The sequence below is a fragment of the Prinia subflava genome, chromosome 4, assembly GCF_021018805.1.
Source record: "Prinia subflava isolate CZ2003 ecotype Zambia chromosome 4, Cam_Psub_1.2, whole genome shotgun sequence".
Classification (NCBI taxonomy): Eukaryota; Metazoa; Chordata; class Aves; order Passeriformes; family Cisticolidae; genus Prinia; species Prinia subflava.
Genome location: NC_086250.1, coordinates 61,860,990 through 61,874,827, shown reverse-complemented (window position 1 = coordinate 61,874,827; position 13,838 = coordinate 61,860,990). Strand labels below are relative to the sequence as shown.

Below are 13,838 nucleotides of genomic sequence, written 5' to 3'. Positions count from 1 at the left end.
CACTTTGGAAGTTAAGGCATTTCATAACAGCTTTCGCAATTGAGGTTGGAGCTTATCCAGGAAGCTGCAAGTTGTCTAAAACTCCTCAGAGCCTGGATGAAGAGCATGTGTGCAAGGTGCTGAGGTTAAGTATGCATTTTAAACCAAAGGCAACCTCTAAGCAGCTTGGTAGGGCAAGTACCAAAAGATCCTCTGTCTATCTTAGTGTCTAGTTTTGAGCTCCATATAGAATTTCAAGATTATACATGATCTGATAATCCTTTCTGATACATTTAACCTTTGTCCATGGCAGAAGTCAAGGAATTTCTGTTTAATCAAGCTTATTTGTTTTTGCATGTGTTAATTAAACCTGAAACCCCCCTTTGATTACTGTATGTTACTGTACATTGATTGCATGAGTACACAGAAGTAAACTGAACTGAGGGCTTGCATAACCATAATTTGAGATAATTCTAGTAGTCTAGAGCTGTTGAGTCATCTGAAAATAAATAATTATCCAGTCTATTTCAAGTAGTATGGCTTAAGGCAGCTTAATAACTGGGGTGCTTAGATACCCTGGGGTGTACCCTGCCTACCTTTTCATAGCAAAGTGTTTCTTTTTTCCTAGATACCTTTATTTCTGATACTAGTCTTTCACACCACGAAGATCTTCATGCATTCTTTGTGGTTTATGCGGCTAAAGTTGGCTGCAGCCCTTGTCTTTGCTAGGGAAGAATCAAACTGGCTATTTTTGGAGTTTTGGCACCAAAACAGATTGTGTCTTGTTCCTCCTTGTTAAAATTTCATTGGCAATATTATCCGGCTTTCAGTCTGCTTCTTTATGGAGTTGTTTATCCTTGGTTCAGGAACTCAGAGGGGAAGGGACAGAGGGGCTCAATTCCTTGTCCACTAATTTTTATTAAATCAAGGCTAGCAAAGTGGTGTGACTCTGCAGAGGATCAAGGCACAAAGTGTATTTCCAGAAGTCCCTGGTGTTTCTTAATGACCTGTTTATGAATTTCCAGATTTCCATGTCCTCTTTTAGCACCCATCTTTAATAGCTAGGATTACAGTACTGACCCACCTTTCAAATGATGGCAATAATATATATGCTCTACAGGATCAGTTGTTTTTTTGTTACCCTTATTCTTTCAAAAGTCTTAGCAAGTTTGTATTATGGCTAAACTGAGCACTCTCAAGCCTTTTCCTCATCCCTTTTGACAGAAGCAATAAGAGCAGGAGTGTTTCAAGCTGACTGAATTCAAATATTTAGACAAGCAAGCTGGCTTTTGGGACTCTCTTCTCAGAAAGAAAAATAGCAAAAGTCTTGGTTGTAGACTTCCCAAGCACCTGCAGTTGTCCAGTGGGTGAATTTAGCAGTCTGGGCAAGACAAGTTGTTCAAAAACAACTTTGCTTTCCAGTCTACCTCTTCTAGCCTTTTTTCTGAAGGAATTGCTGCCTTTGAACACATTCTACATCCTTCACTAAATTTAACCTCTTGCCTTACTGCAGCCATAAGGTAGCATGCTTGCTGCAAAGATGTTGTGTTTTAGCTCTGTCTCTTGGGTCCTCCTAATTTGTCAGGTGACAGAACTTTCATTTATTTTTAATTGGAGCTCTCAGTCTCTTGTCTTCATGGCCTGCAAGTTTATTGTAGTCATGGTTGCAGGAAGCAGCTGTCCTGGGCAGCAGTGTGACAGGGTTCATCTTCAGCCTCTGCTGGGTCACAGGTCTGACTTGGAAATTTCCTCGGGGCAAAGCTTCTTTTTGCACATTTTAATTATTCTTTTAATTTTCTGATAACCTTAGCAGGCAGTGGCAGTGAAGGAAAGACTTTCACATTTGTTCAAATGAAGGTTTCTTTACCAAATAATCTCCTTTCCCTTAGGGAGTAATGGGGCTCACTATCTCTTTGGGGGCTCCCTCAGTTGTTTTGCAGAAAACACTTCTGATTGCTGTTCCATTTTTCTTTTACTTCTTTTTCTGCCTTTTATCCTTAGAAGAACAAACCAAACTTTTTCCTTTCCTGGCTTTACCTTTTGCCAGTCACTATGGTGGTCATTTATACAAATGATTAATAGAAATATTTATTAATGTAGACAGAATCCCCAGACTGTACATTCCCAAACTTCTTCTTTAAATCCAAGGGTGAGACAAGCAGCAGAAAAATGCTTTTCCTGCCCCTGCATCTTATCTACAAGACCTAGTGATTTTTCTTTGTGGGAGTCTATAAACTCCCACAAAGGTGAGGTGGCTCAGACTAGAGGCAGACATGCCTCTTCATGCCAAGGGAGTGTCAGGCTTTGCAGAAGGCTGGGGAGAATGATGCACACCAACTCTTCCATGCTGCTTTTGGGCTGTGGTGCTGCCTAGCGGAGCAGTGTTTTTGTGCTCTTGAACCTTATTCTCTACATGTGGCCTCAGACACCTCCAACCTTCTACCCCAAAATGTGTGTCAGGGTGCCTGAGTGTCGTAAGCAGATTTCTAATGGAATTGGTGGCTAGGGTAGGTAGGAGATGGAGGTGGGGTTAAAAAAGAAAAAATGATGAGACTTCACTAAAAGTTCACACCCTGCTGATTCCTTGCCACAGGTTACAGTAATTTTTCTACTTCTTAATGTTCTCTCTTGGAGCTGGATGGCTCAAACACTGGTTTACTAAACTTTCAGTGTCCATAGCTGATGGTGACTACTCGTGCTGTTCAAAGTGCATGGCCAGACACAGCAAGCAGGTTCTTAAGTAACAAAGAAGCTGCTTTTTCCTTACTACATATGGTTACTGTATATCATGATCAAATACTATGTTAAAGAGATCTTTTTTCATTCTGTTGCTAATAAAACCTTTTTAATTCTAGATTTGGATATCAAAACGTCAGGGACGGGCTGCGTGAAGATTCAGAAAATAGAATGTGATAACTGCAAAATAGAAACAGAGAAGGGGACTAGTGTCTTGCAGTCAATAAAGGTACAAAGAACCCTCCCTCACTGTTTGAAAAGGGATTGTGTGGTGGGATATTGTGTCAAGACTTAAATACCAGTTCTGGAGATGAGAAGGACTCTGGTATTTCTCATTGCAACACTCATATTGCTATATATATAGCACCTCACCTTGAATTATTGCATACAATTGCAGCACAAAGTCAAGAACTGTAAATAACATGGAGTCAGAAGTCCATGTGTCTGTGATAGCCAAAGGCAGCAGAAACAGTGACAGCAGTAAGCCTGATCCCTGTCTTCCCTGACCCTCAAGGAAAAAAAATTGGCTGAGATTTCCTGTCTGGTAGGTTGATAGTTATGCCTGCTCAATCAAGACTTTGCAGCATGCTGCTGATTTTTTTGTGTGTGGGCATTTTGGTTTTTTTACAATTGATATATCAGAGCTTTTGACAATCCCTCTAAGTTAATTTTCAATCAGAAGTTACACATTACATGTCCAAAATACGTGACTGAAATATATCTGATATATACTGTATATATCATAGGCATGACCTTGTTTTTTCACTCCTAACACTTCAAGTTCGCTGACATAAGCTGTTGTAAAGTTAATCACAGCTTGTCTGACTTCTGTGCTATTTGTCACTTGCTTGTTTGGGATTGCACCTGCAGGAATTGGTATAAATTCAAAAGAAGGGCCAAATTTTTTGAGGCATGAAAAATTTTTCAACATTCTTGTTTGATGTGGTAAGAGATGATTTTATAACAGGCATAGCGAAAACTGAGCTTAGGGAGGGGTGTAATGTATGATAGAGCTGGGTTTACTCTACAACCGGGGAACTATAGATAACTTGAACTTTCCGGATTCTGTGTAATTCACCATTTTATTCTTACAAAGGTACCTAAAATCTAACAGAAGTGAATAGTTCTATGTGATGCCCATCTAAACGTGTCATTAAAATTATTGTTATGTAATAGTGACAACAGCAGTGCATGAGAAACTGCATAATATGAGAAAACAAGGTGATTTTGGCCAGCAATAATGGCAGTAATCACGGCATACCATCACATCAAGATTTTTTTGTAGTGTCATGGAAAAAGATGGTTTTGAGGAAAGACCTCTAACTTAGCTTCTGGGAATCTTGTCTCAAATACAATCCAAGATGTGAAATATCTTGAATTTTAAAAACTAACAGCTGAGTTTTAGTCTAATCTTGTTTTTAAGTACTGTAGTTCTAGTAAGGTGACTGAACTATTTTTTTCTAATAAAGCTTCAAGAATTGTATTTTGTATTATCAGAGAGGCAGAATTATTTGGGAGAAACAGAAGTATTAGCCTTCAGGGTTTTTCCAAAACTACTAAAAATTTTATGGACTAGATGCTATAGTGAAGCATAAGAACTGATTCCCTTTTAGAGAATTTGCTTTACTGAGCAAACTGAAGTGATAGTGCCCTCCCCTGGATGGATTAAAGCTGTTTTAATGTTGATTTGCTGTTATTAACAAACCTCATTAACTAAGAGAGCAGGAGACTCTTTCTTTACAGGAGAGAGAAAAATACCATTGATAAATCACTTTAAATTAAAAAAATCTGGTCATATAGGGATTATTCAAGAGCATCAGCAAACAGCTTCACAAGTGCTAGTTTTCTTAACTTGCTAAAAGTTGTTCATATAAATTGTAATTCAAAAAACATGGGTTTTTTATACAATCTACAGTGTCTTTACAAAAGATTTAGAGGTATGACATCTACTTTGCTTAATCATGCATACTAGTAATTGAACAGAAAGGAGGAGTCTCTCTGAGGCTTATTAATGGATTTTGTGTGGCAGTTTTGGTGTGGTAGACATTACCCAGCCAGTGAGATTTGTTGAGGGTGATTGTATTGGTCATTCTGGGGGGCTGTTTTGGGGGCTTTGTTTTTTTGGTGTGTTTTTTTGTTTGTTTGTTTTTGTTGTTGTTTTGTTTTGGTTTTTTGGGTGATGGTTGTTTTTTAATTGGCTGAGGCCCAGTTCACACTATCCCTTCCAAGTCTCTAGATCAACTGATAGCAACAGTAATTCCAAATTACAGTTATAGCATTTAGGTCTTCTTTGGAGTATGGATTATTCACAAATTCTTTATTGAGAAAGCAGTGCTTCTTTTTAATTTTTTTGTCGTGCTTCTTATAATGCCAGTGCCACCACGGAGACCCTTTAATTATGTTTCCATGTTCCTCACTTACTCCTGACTCCCTGACTGTGCTGGTGATAATGAGAATTTCTGGGCATCTCTCTCACACTGGTGGAAGATCTGCTCTGTTTCCTCACCACACACCACGTCTGAGCCTGATTCATCCTGCACCAGTGGCCTTCTCTCCTCCTGAACAATTTTTTCTGGTTTTTCTCTGACCTCTATTAAGGTCTTGACAGCTTTTTGCCTTTACCTTATTCAAGCCTTTCTCCCTTGCTCAGGGAAGCCCTATGAAAAATCAGTGTTTTTATCTTTCAGCTGGTGGAATATTTCCTCTTAGTGAAAAAACTACTTGACCATTGTAACTGGTTTCTTCTCTCAGCCAATCCTTCTGTCTGTTAGGTGTCTCTGGAGATACCTACCTCTGAAAGCCTGGTCGGTTTTCTCAGGAAAATATTCTAATAATTTGGGATGAGGGAAATGTGGTTTTATTTTACTGAACTATCAGTAACCACACTGGTGAGCCCTTGCTATACACTAGTTTTTCCAATCTTCCAAGTTCCCATATTCTCCTTAAGTTACATATTTGAAAGATTTGATGTTGAACCATTATTCTGATAACAAGCATGGTGTAACTGCCTCAAAGGAACTGTGGTGCCACATTGAAACATTTGATTCCTCATGTTACTGTATAAGGAGAGAACAATCTACTTATTTAAATCTGATTTTTAAAGATTTTTTTCTTTTTTTACAAATGGTTGCATTTTATTCTCAAGACCTGGTGGTTGTTTTTTTTTCTTTTTGAGATTGGTTTATGTGTATATTTGTATTTTTTTTTCTCTTGTTGGTTGTATGCAGCAACAGCTGAAAGGTATAAGAGCTACAGAAGCAGTTTTTAGTTGAAAGAAACCTGGCTTATTTGTTAAAAACTTGAGATTTGCCTTATGCAAAACAATCTTAATTAGACTTTGTGTGCAGTGAAACATTGTAGAATCTGGTTCTGCTTGCAGGACTAAGGCTTCCAGTGGTTAATGTGGTACAACTTGAAAAACAAGATAACCATAACTAGAAAACAAGTTATCCTAACTGTATGATTTTTAAACTCTTTTCAGAGCCATAAAATTGATATACGGACAAATGGTGGCAAAGTAATTGGTCTTGGAACACTTTATGGAAATACAGATATTTGTGCAACAGAGAAGGGGGTAAGTGGGAAGTGAAACTTTCTCTTCAATGGCTTATTCTCCTCATTTGTTGTAAAAGGACTAAATTCAAAGACTGTGCTAAATAATATGTAAATAACCCTTACTGATTGTTTGTAATTGCACTGTTTCTCAGGTCTGTCTGTTAAATTATATTATTTTATGCTTGATTTGGGTTGATGAACAGACTCCACAGAAGGCAGGAATAAGTATGTGATTATTCCCTCAGTAAAGAGGTTGTTCTACTAGTGTAACCATCAGCTTCAATTACATAGACCCCTCACAACATCCTTAAACTTTCTCCTTGGCTGATCTGTAGGCACTTGCATTCAGAAGTGCTCAGGAGTTTCTTTTAGTGTCTCGTGGACAGTGGCTTGATATTTGTAAATGCTGAACACTTCTAGTCTTACACAGTTGTAAAAATGGAAGAGTAGAGGGTTTTGCAGACCTCTTTGCAGCTGAGGAAATATAATGACGTGTAATCTTGCCATGAGATGCAGTGGGAAGAATCACAGAGCAGTTTGTAGAGAACTAGCTTGTTGGTTTTTTTTCAGTAGGTGGCAGTATGAGACTAACCACAAACTACTGTACTCTGGTTTTGTTTCTTGACATAAGTAGGCAATTCTCCTTTATTTAAAATAATGTAGAGCTAAACTCCCTCCAGTTCTCACACCCAGTCTTGTGTTTAGGTAGTGTAATGTCCATGCAGCTGCTTGCATTAGGATTCATTAGACTGGGGCACTGCTGTATGAACTCGTGGGGCTGAGCAGGGGCTGGAGCAGCTTGGCTGTGTGCTCTGTCAGAATCCATAGGCACACATTAAACCACAGCCTGGGAAGAATGAGAGATGGGGGAACTCCTCCTTGCCAAGGATAGATTTGAGACCAAACAATAAATTAAGTTCCAGGCATGCAAGGTCACCTCTATGGAGTGCTGATTGGCACTGTTGTGGCAAACCTTGTAGGTTGTGTTCCCAGATCAGTTCACTCACCTAGAGCCAGCTGGGAGCTGTTCTTCATGTCCTGCTGTAAACTAAGCAACTTGCCATTGGGTTTTCCAAAACCTGTCAGCATTAATTCATCTGTTTCTTTGTAAGTGGGAGTTAGACTGCCTTTTGTGTAATAAATGTATCTGTATGGGAAGATATAGTTCAGAATATTGTTTTACTTTGAGCCTTTAAATGCTTTTTTAAAAATTAATTCTTTTCAGAAACATCATCCTCCTGAAACAATAAAACAAATGTCATACTGATTAAGTTGAAGTGCTTCTTTGTGATCACAAATATTTGTATATAGTGTGTAATACTACAAGAAGGCAATCTTAGAGTTGTAAAGCTGTAGTAACTTGAGTAAAGTGAGTAATTTTAGCACAAATTCGCAGCTACACAACAGTATTTCAGCTCATGTTACTGAACTTCTCACTAACAAACTTTGTAGCGTAGTTAGTAAGGACAAATTTCTTTTCTCAGTTGGCCACTTCTGTTAATAATCAGTCAGCCTTATGTCTGCTCTGTGTGTTTGTATGAGATGTTTCTTCCATCAGTTGCAGTCATCATTATGTAATTATGGCTCTGTCAGCATTTCCAGCCCCCTCCTGGAGGTGGGGAGGGAGAGGATGTGGTAAAAGGCTCTAACTAAGCACTTGAGAAATGAAGAATATTTTTAAGGGGGGAAGTGGGAGAAGACACTAGGAAGACATTTGAACAATGATAGCACAAAAACAAAGGCCAAAAGCAGGAATATGTGCAGAAGGAGCTGCATATGTCTTATTTAAACATAGCAAGGTGTTAGTTTTTATCTTGAAAATGTGTTCAGGTGTAAAACCTTCTCAGTCTGATGTATGGAGATGAAACCAGTGGATTGAGTGTGTGATCAGTGTCAGTGACTGCAACCCCCAAGGCTCTATGCCCAAGGGAAGGAATTTTTTCCAGAAGATCTGGTGGTTCAGTAGACAGAAATAATGAAATTTGTTTGTCTGGGGAGTTATTAGCTAATCTGTGCCATGGTTACTTTTCTATAACACTTGCTTAGTAGACGTCTGTGTTCTGCCAGAAATCCAAAAGAGTTAAAGAATTTGGGATTGAAAACCTATTTATTTTCATTGAAAACCAATCCTGTTTTTCCATGCTTTCCCCACCTGAAATACTTTTTTATTCTTATATTTGAGTAGTCTGACTTCTCCCTCCTCCACACCTCTACCCAGATTTGGGTTGTTCTGAAACAAACGTTCTTTGTATTGGTAGTTTTTATTTTATTGTTTATGGTAACTTCTTTTGATCTGGAGCTGAGACAACTCTTTATTACGGTGCCATTTTAAGAAAGGTAATTGAGGCTGGAAAATGAGTTGGTATGTGAGATTGCAAAAAAGTTGGTATGTGAGATTCTTTAAATAAAATAATATATCTAAATAGAGTTAAAACTTTCATTCTATTGTAAGAGAGGTAGCTTTTTGAACTTCCCTTTGCCTGCTTAGGAGTGCCCCAAGTCCATACTAAACCAACCCCTTCAGCTCAGATTTTGGGATACAGTGCAGCACTGAGACTGTGCAACACTGGTGGCTGTTTCTCAGAATAGCTCTTGTTTCATCCATAGCTTATTCTTTATACAATGTTAGACTGGAAGGGTTGATAAACTTATTTTTTTGTGTCAACTTTTTTTGCACAAGATGATAATGCTAAAATGACAAGGAGGATTTAAAAATAATTTGAGTAAGGCACAATTTGATCTAGAAAGCCATGTATTGTTTCATGTAATGAATAAGGATTTTGTGCAACTCACTGCAAGTCTGCATAAGCAAAATAAAAGCAAATTGAGTGGGGGTTCAAGTATGAACTATTGAATGCTTCCATCATAAATCAAATATAACTAAGAATAGAATTCAGTTTCATATGGTTGTTGTACAAGCATGTGAATTGTTCTGTTTTGTTCAAATAGATTGACATTATATCACGTGGCTCATCTCTTTTACATAGATAATCTCATTTTTCACCTTTTATTTCCCAAATCCATAGTGCAACTTTTCATATTCTATCCTTTCTCTCTATTTCTCTTGAAAAGAAGTAAAAATGGAGATCTTATCCCTGGTTTTTCAAGGCTTTGTATGTCTTGAGGCTTAAGTCTAAGAATAGAAGCCTGAGTAACCAAGGCAATAGGAAAATTATACTGAGAAAAAGGACAGCTGGGTGGGGCTTTTCTGCAAACCTTCACCAAAGATTTATCTACAAAGTAAGTCAGTTAAAAATCTTCATAAATAGCTGTATGTAACAAAGGCAGTGGATGTTTCAGTTTGTGGTGGAAGAAAATTGATCACCAATGCTCTAAGTGTCATAATGCTGTATGAAGATTCAGTCTTCATAATTAAATTTAATTCTTCTTTTGCTTTTCAAAATGAAGTGTTTAATTTTTAAAAATTAAATCAAGTTTTTCTTTCATCTGTTTGTGACTACTTGGGTTCTTCACATGAATGATAGATGTAGTAACTCATGGGAATGTTGTGAAGAATCATTAGTTTTTAAATCAGAGCTCTTGGATGAAAAGATTTTGTTTTGTCTTGTGTAGTTTTTAACTAAGAACCTGATTCCATTTGTCCTGCACCAACAACTCTTTCCATTTGTTTTGTGTCTTAATAGTGTTCCTTCCCACTGCTTTTTCAAGCTGTGATGACAAATTTTCAATTATGTTTGTTTCTCCTAGAGTGTAAATATAGAGAAGCTGCAGGGGACAACCATCAATATCTCTACTGAAGATGGGCTGCTGAAAACAAAATATCTCTATGCAGAATCAGCATCTCTCTCTTCAGAATCTGGTGATATTATGCTGGGAAGTGTTCATGGTAAGAAGGAAAATCTGTCACAAATTAAGCTGCTTTGAAGGTGTTCAATAATGTTCACAGTAACAAATGGACTAATACAGTAACTATCACTAAATCAGCACAGCATATGAGCAAAACAGTTCTGTCTTTATTAGAGACTTAGACTGTATTTTTGAAAACAGTTTCATAAGCACACTTAGTATTCGCAAAAAGTGTATATTATAGGAAAGAAATGTCACACATACTAAGAAGATCAAAATATTCTGATATTCAGCAATGAAAATGATACTAAAAGTTGTCAGGAGGCTTCTCTTCCCCTCTCCCCATCCCTTGTTTTCTTCATAACAGAGGCAACTCTTAGATCATCTACTAAGAACTATTGTAGGAGAGAGAAGTTCTTATTAGAAATAGCCTGTGTGTTTGCTGGCACCTTATATCAAGAGTGGTGACAGTTTCTGTTTTCAGAAGAAGTTCTTAGATCTTCTTAGCAGTCTCTAATCCATCCACCCTTTGGTATCCTTCCTCTAGATCTAAAACTAATAAACTATAGAGTCTTTTATTTAAGCAGCAGTTGGGGTTCAAATCTGGTGTGGTTTTCTAATTTAACAGAACTCCCACTGAATTCAGACTGTGCTGTCATGCATTTGTGATTTAACATTGAGTGAAACAGACTGGAGGATGTACAAAGAAAATTACTCAGTTCTGTCAGAGTTCCAGATTTTCAGCTATATCCATTAAAAAGAATTTGCTACAATTTCTTGGCAATTTTATGTTGTCATATTGCTTGAGAAATTACTTTTCTTCCTTGAAGGAACAGCTCCTCTGTCCATTTGTATTAAATGTGAGAATGGTTTCTAAATCTGTTAGATAAAGTTTATTTTAGCATGCACTGACAGAAATAAGCTGCTTTTTCTTTTGTTATTTTATTTTTCTAACCTGTAGACTGGAACTTCTACTGAAACTTCTGTCTGATAAGCTGTGCTGGTTTGGATTTTTCTAACTTTATATAGTATAATGATATTGTGGAGTGATCAATTTGTGATCATGGTTCTTGTCTTTGTGCACATCCAAGAGTTTATTTTTGTTGTCTTGTTGCAAAAATGAAATCATAGCTTCTGAAATTAATAACTTATTTGCTTCAGTAATGCCTGTTGCAATTAAGCTGAAGAGCAATGTGAACAAATAGAATTGTATCAAATTATTCAGACGTTTCTTACATTACTTCAGGATTATTTTCATGACCTCTCTACTAAAGACTAATTACCTAATGTAATTTTAGCTGTATGTTTTTAAAAAATGGCACATTAACATTTCCTTGGTAATTTTACCCTATTTTTTTGAGAAAGAAATATTTATGTAAAATACCATGTTCTCTAATCATGTTTTAATAGTAAGAGCAAAGGTTTTTAAAGTACCCATACAAACACATATTAGCAGACAACTCCTACTATAAATTTATGCTAGAAGAAATGGTTACTTTCACTTCTGATTTTTGCTCCTAACAATTGCAATAGTTAGTTTTGTCTGTAAACACCTGGAGAGATTGTTTCTTGGGCAACTAAAGTCACCCTTTCCCTACAGCTGACACTTATAGATGGCACCAAATCAGCACATCCTGCACAAAACAGATAGATTTCATTGCTTTTGCACTGGGAAAATTGAAGTTAGGGCAGCACAGACTTTACAAAACTGTCTGAGACACATTTTGTGGTTGAAACTCAGGCTGTACTATCATGACACTGGTAGAGCTCAAACTTTCACAACTGCTCATTTGCATGTTTCATACTCCTGTGGCAAATGAGTGGCATTGTTTTGAAAGGAGTTATTTGGGGGTAATTTTTATCAGCTTCTGTAACAGGCATTATAGATGTCAGGTGATATTAAGCTTTTGAATTGACACCTGAAAAAGAAATTTGATCTTGAGAAATTTCTTCTTTATCTAAGAGACAATAACATTACAGTGAACCTTATCCAGCAAGGGGCACACAGGAGGAGCAGGAAACCCCTCTTTGCAGCAGTCTCAGTGTTGGGTTGAGTTGCATTAATTATTAATTTATTTTATAAATCTAGTTTAGATTTGGACTAGATATCAAATTCCTTCCCAACTAATGTTTGAAGTGGTCTCAGTTAGACCAAGCGTGCTCAAGGCCTGATCTTGTTGAGCTTTGAAAGTTTTCAAATCCAGAGATTGTGTGACCTTTCTGGACATCTTGGTCCACTCCCAAATTATTCTTCTGCTAAGAAAAAAACCCTTTTTTGATGGTAATTTTCATTATGTCTTGAATCCATTATTGCTGCTTCTTCCTTATTCTTGCTGCATCACCATGAGAAGAATCTTTTTTTCTCTATACCCTCCCATTAGGTAGTTGAAGGCCACAGGAAGACTCTTTCTCAGCCTTCTCCTTTTAAAGCAAAACAAACAGCTGCTCTCAGAGCATCTGTGGCTTGGTCTGGGTTGCTCATCTTCTCAGTGGCCTTCTCTGGCCTTAGTTAAATACACCAGTGTCCTTCTTGACTTGAAAGCACAAAACTGGACACAATATTCTAAGGGCAGCCTGACAGGAGGGCTGCACTTGCTGTCTGTACTCCTGATCAGACAGCTCAGTGTGCAGCTGACATCCTTCACTCTCTCCCACTGGAGATGGTGCCCATCCCGATGCCCAGCTCTTCCCTGCTGAGTTTCCTTGCAAACATCAGTAAAAAACTCTTTACATCAGCCTTGCAAACTGCTTTACATCAGTAAAGCCTGTGATGGACTTTATACTTGCTTTTGACCTTTTCTTCTGTCATAGTCTAGTAACTATTCAATTATCTAAAAGAATCACACTGGAAAACAAGGTTACTGAGGTTACTTTATATATTTGCCCACTGAGGTATGTATAGGAAAGGATGAACATATGACTGCTTTGTCAATGACTTGAATAAGACAAAATAGAGTATCTGCCATCTCCCAAAGGTAGTGCAGTCCAATGCTTGAGCTTGTTGTTCTATAATCCCTCCAGAAAATAAACTTCTTGATATACCAAAGAGTGTTCCATACATTTCAGCCATGTTTCTGGATTTCACTGTGTGTAGAGTGGAGCTGTAACTTCACATTTTAAATTTTCATCAGACTAAAGTACATGCCTGTAAAGAAGTGAAAATAAAATTAATTTCTAAAGTGGTAAAATGTTGCTTAATGGTTTCTTTTCTTTTTTTGTGCGTTGAAATAATCCTGCCTTGTTGAGAGCCTCCAAAACAAATTGAAGAAATATAAATAACACAGCATAAAGTGTTGTCTTTACATCCCAAATCCATCTTTTGCCTCTGGTCCTATACTGGTCCTGATTGCAATATGGCAAATTGAAATTTTATGACGTTCATTGAAGAAGCAAAGATTGTAGATGATAGAAAAGCTAACTCTTTCTTCAGCAGCAACAAAGCCCCAAAATGCTAAGGCACTGTTCTTGATATTCTGATAAAATTATTGTTTTGGATGCCCTAGTGTTGCATTACGCTGAAATCAGTTGGTTGTAATAATCAATTATTTGGTTTAATTTCCTCTGGTCTTTCTGTCTTTGCCCTTGATATCCCCAAGAAATACTTGCCTAACTTAAAAATCCTAAATTAAGTGTTTGCCTTCAGAGAACAGGTCCATGACCAAAAGTGCAGTTCTGTGCACTGTCTGTAGGCAGTGCAGGACATTTGTCTGCTTCCAAAGCAGCTTTTGTTCTAGCTGGATGTTTGAAGTGAGCTTTTCACA

The 13,838-nt window shown here is 37.4% G+C and overlaps 1 protein-coding gene across 2 annotated transcripts in view; it reads left to right on the top strand.

Annotated features, from left to right (window-relative positions):
* FAM185A (family with sequence similarity 185 member A) overlaps positions 1–13,838 on the top strand; it is a 39,097-nt gene that overhangs the window by 3,452 nt on the left and 21,807 nt on the right. For both annotated transcript variants that reach the window (XM_063396947.1, XM_063396946.1), the window contains exons 2-4: positions 2,835–2,944; positions 6,197–6,289; positions 9,979–10,117. In XM_063396947.1, coding sequence (XP_063253017.1) covers positions 2,835–2,944; positions 6,197–6,289; positions 9,979–10,117 — 342 coding nt within the window. The remainder of the gene's footprint in view (positions 1–2,834; positions 2,945–6,196; positions 6,290–9,978; positions 10,118–13,838) is intronic.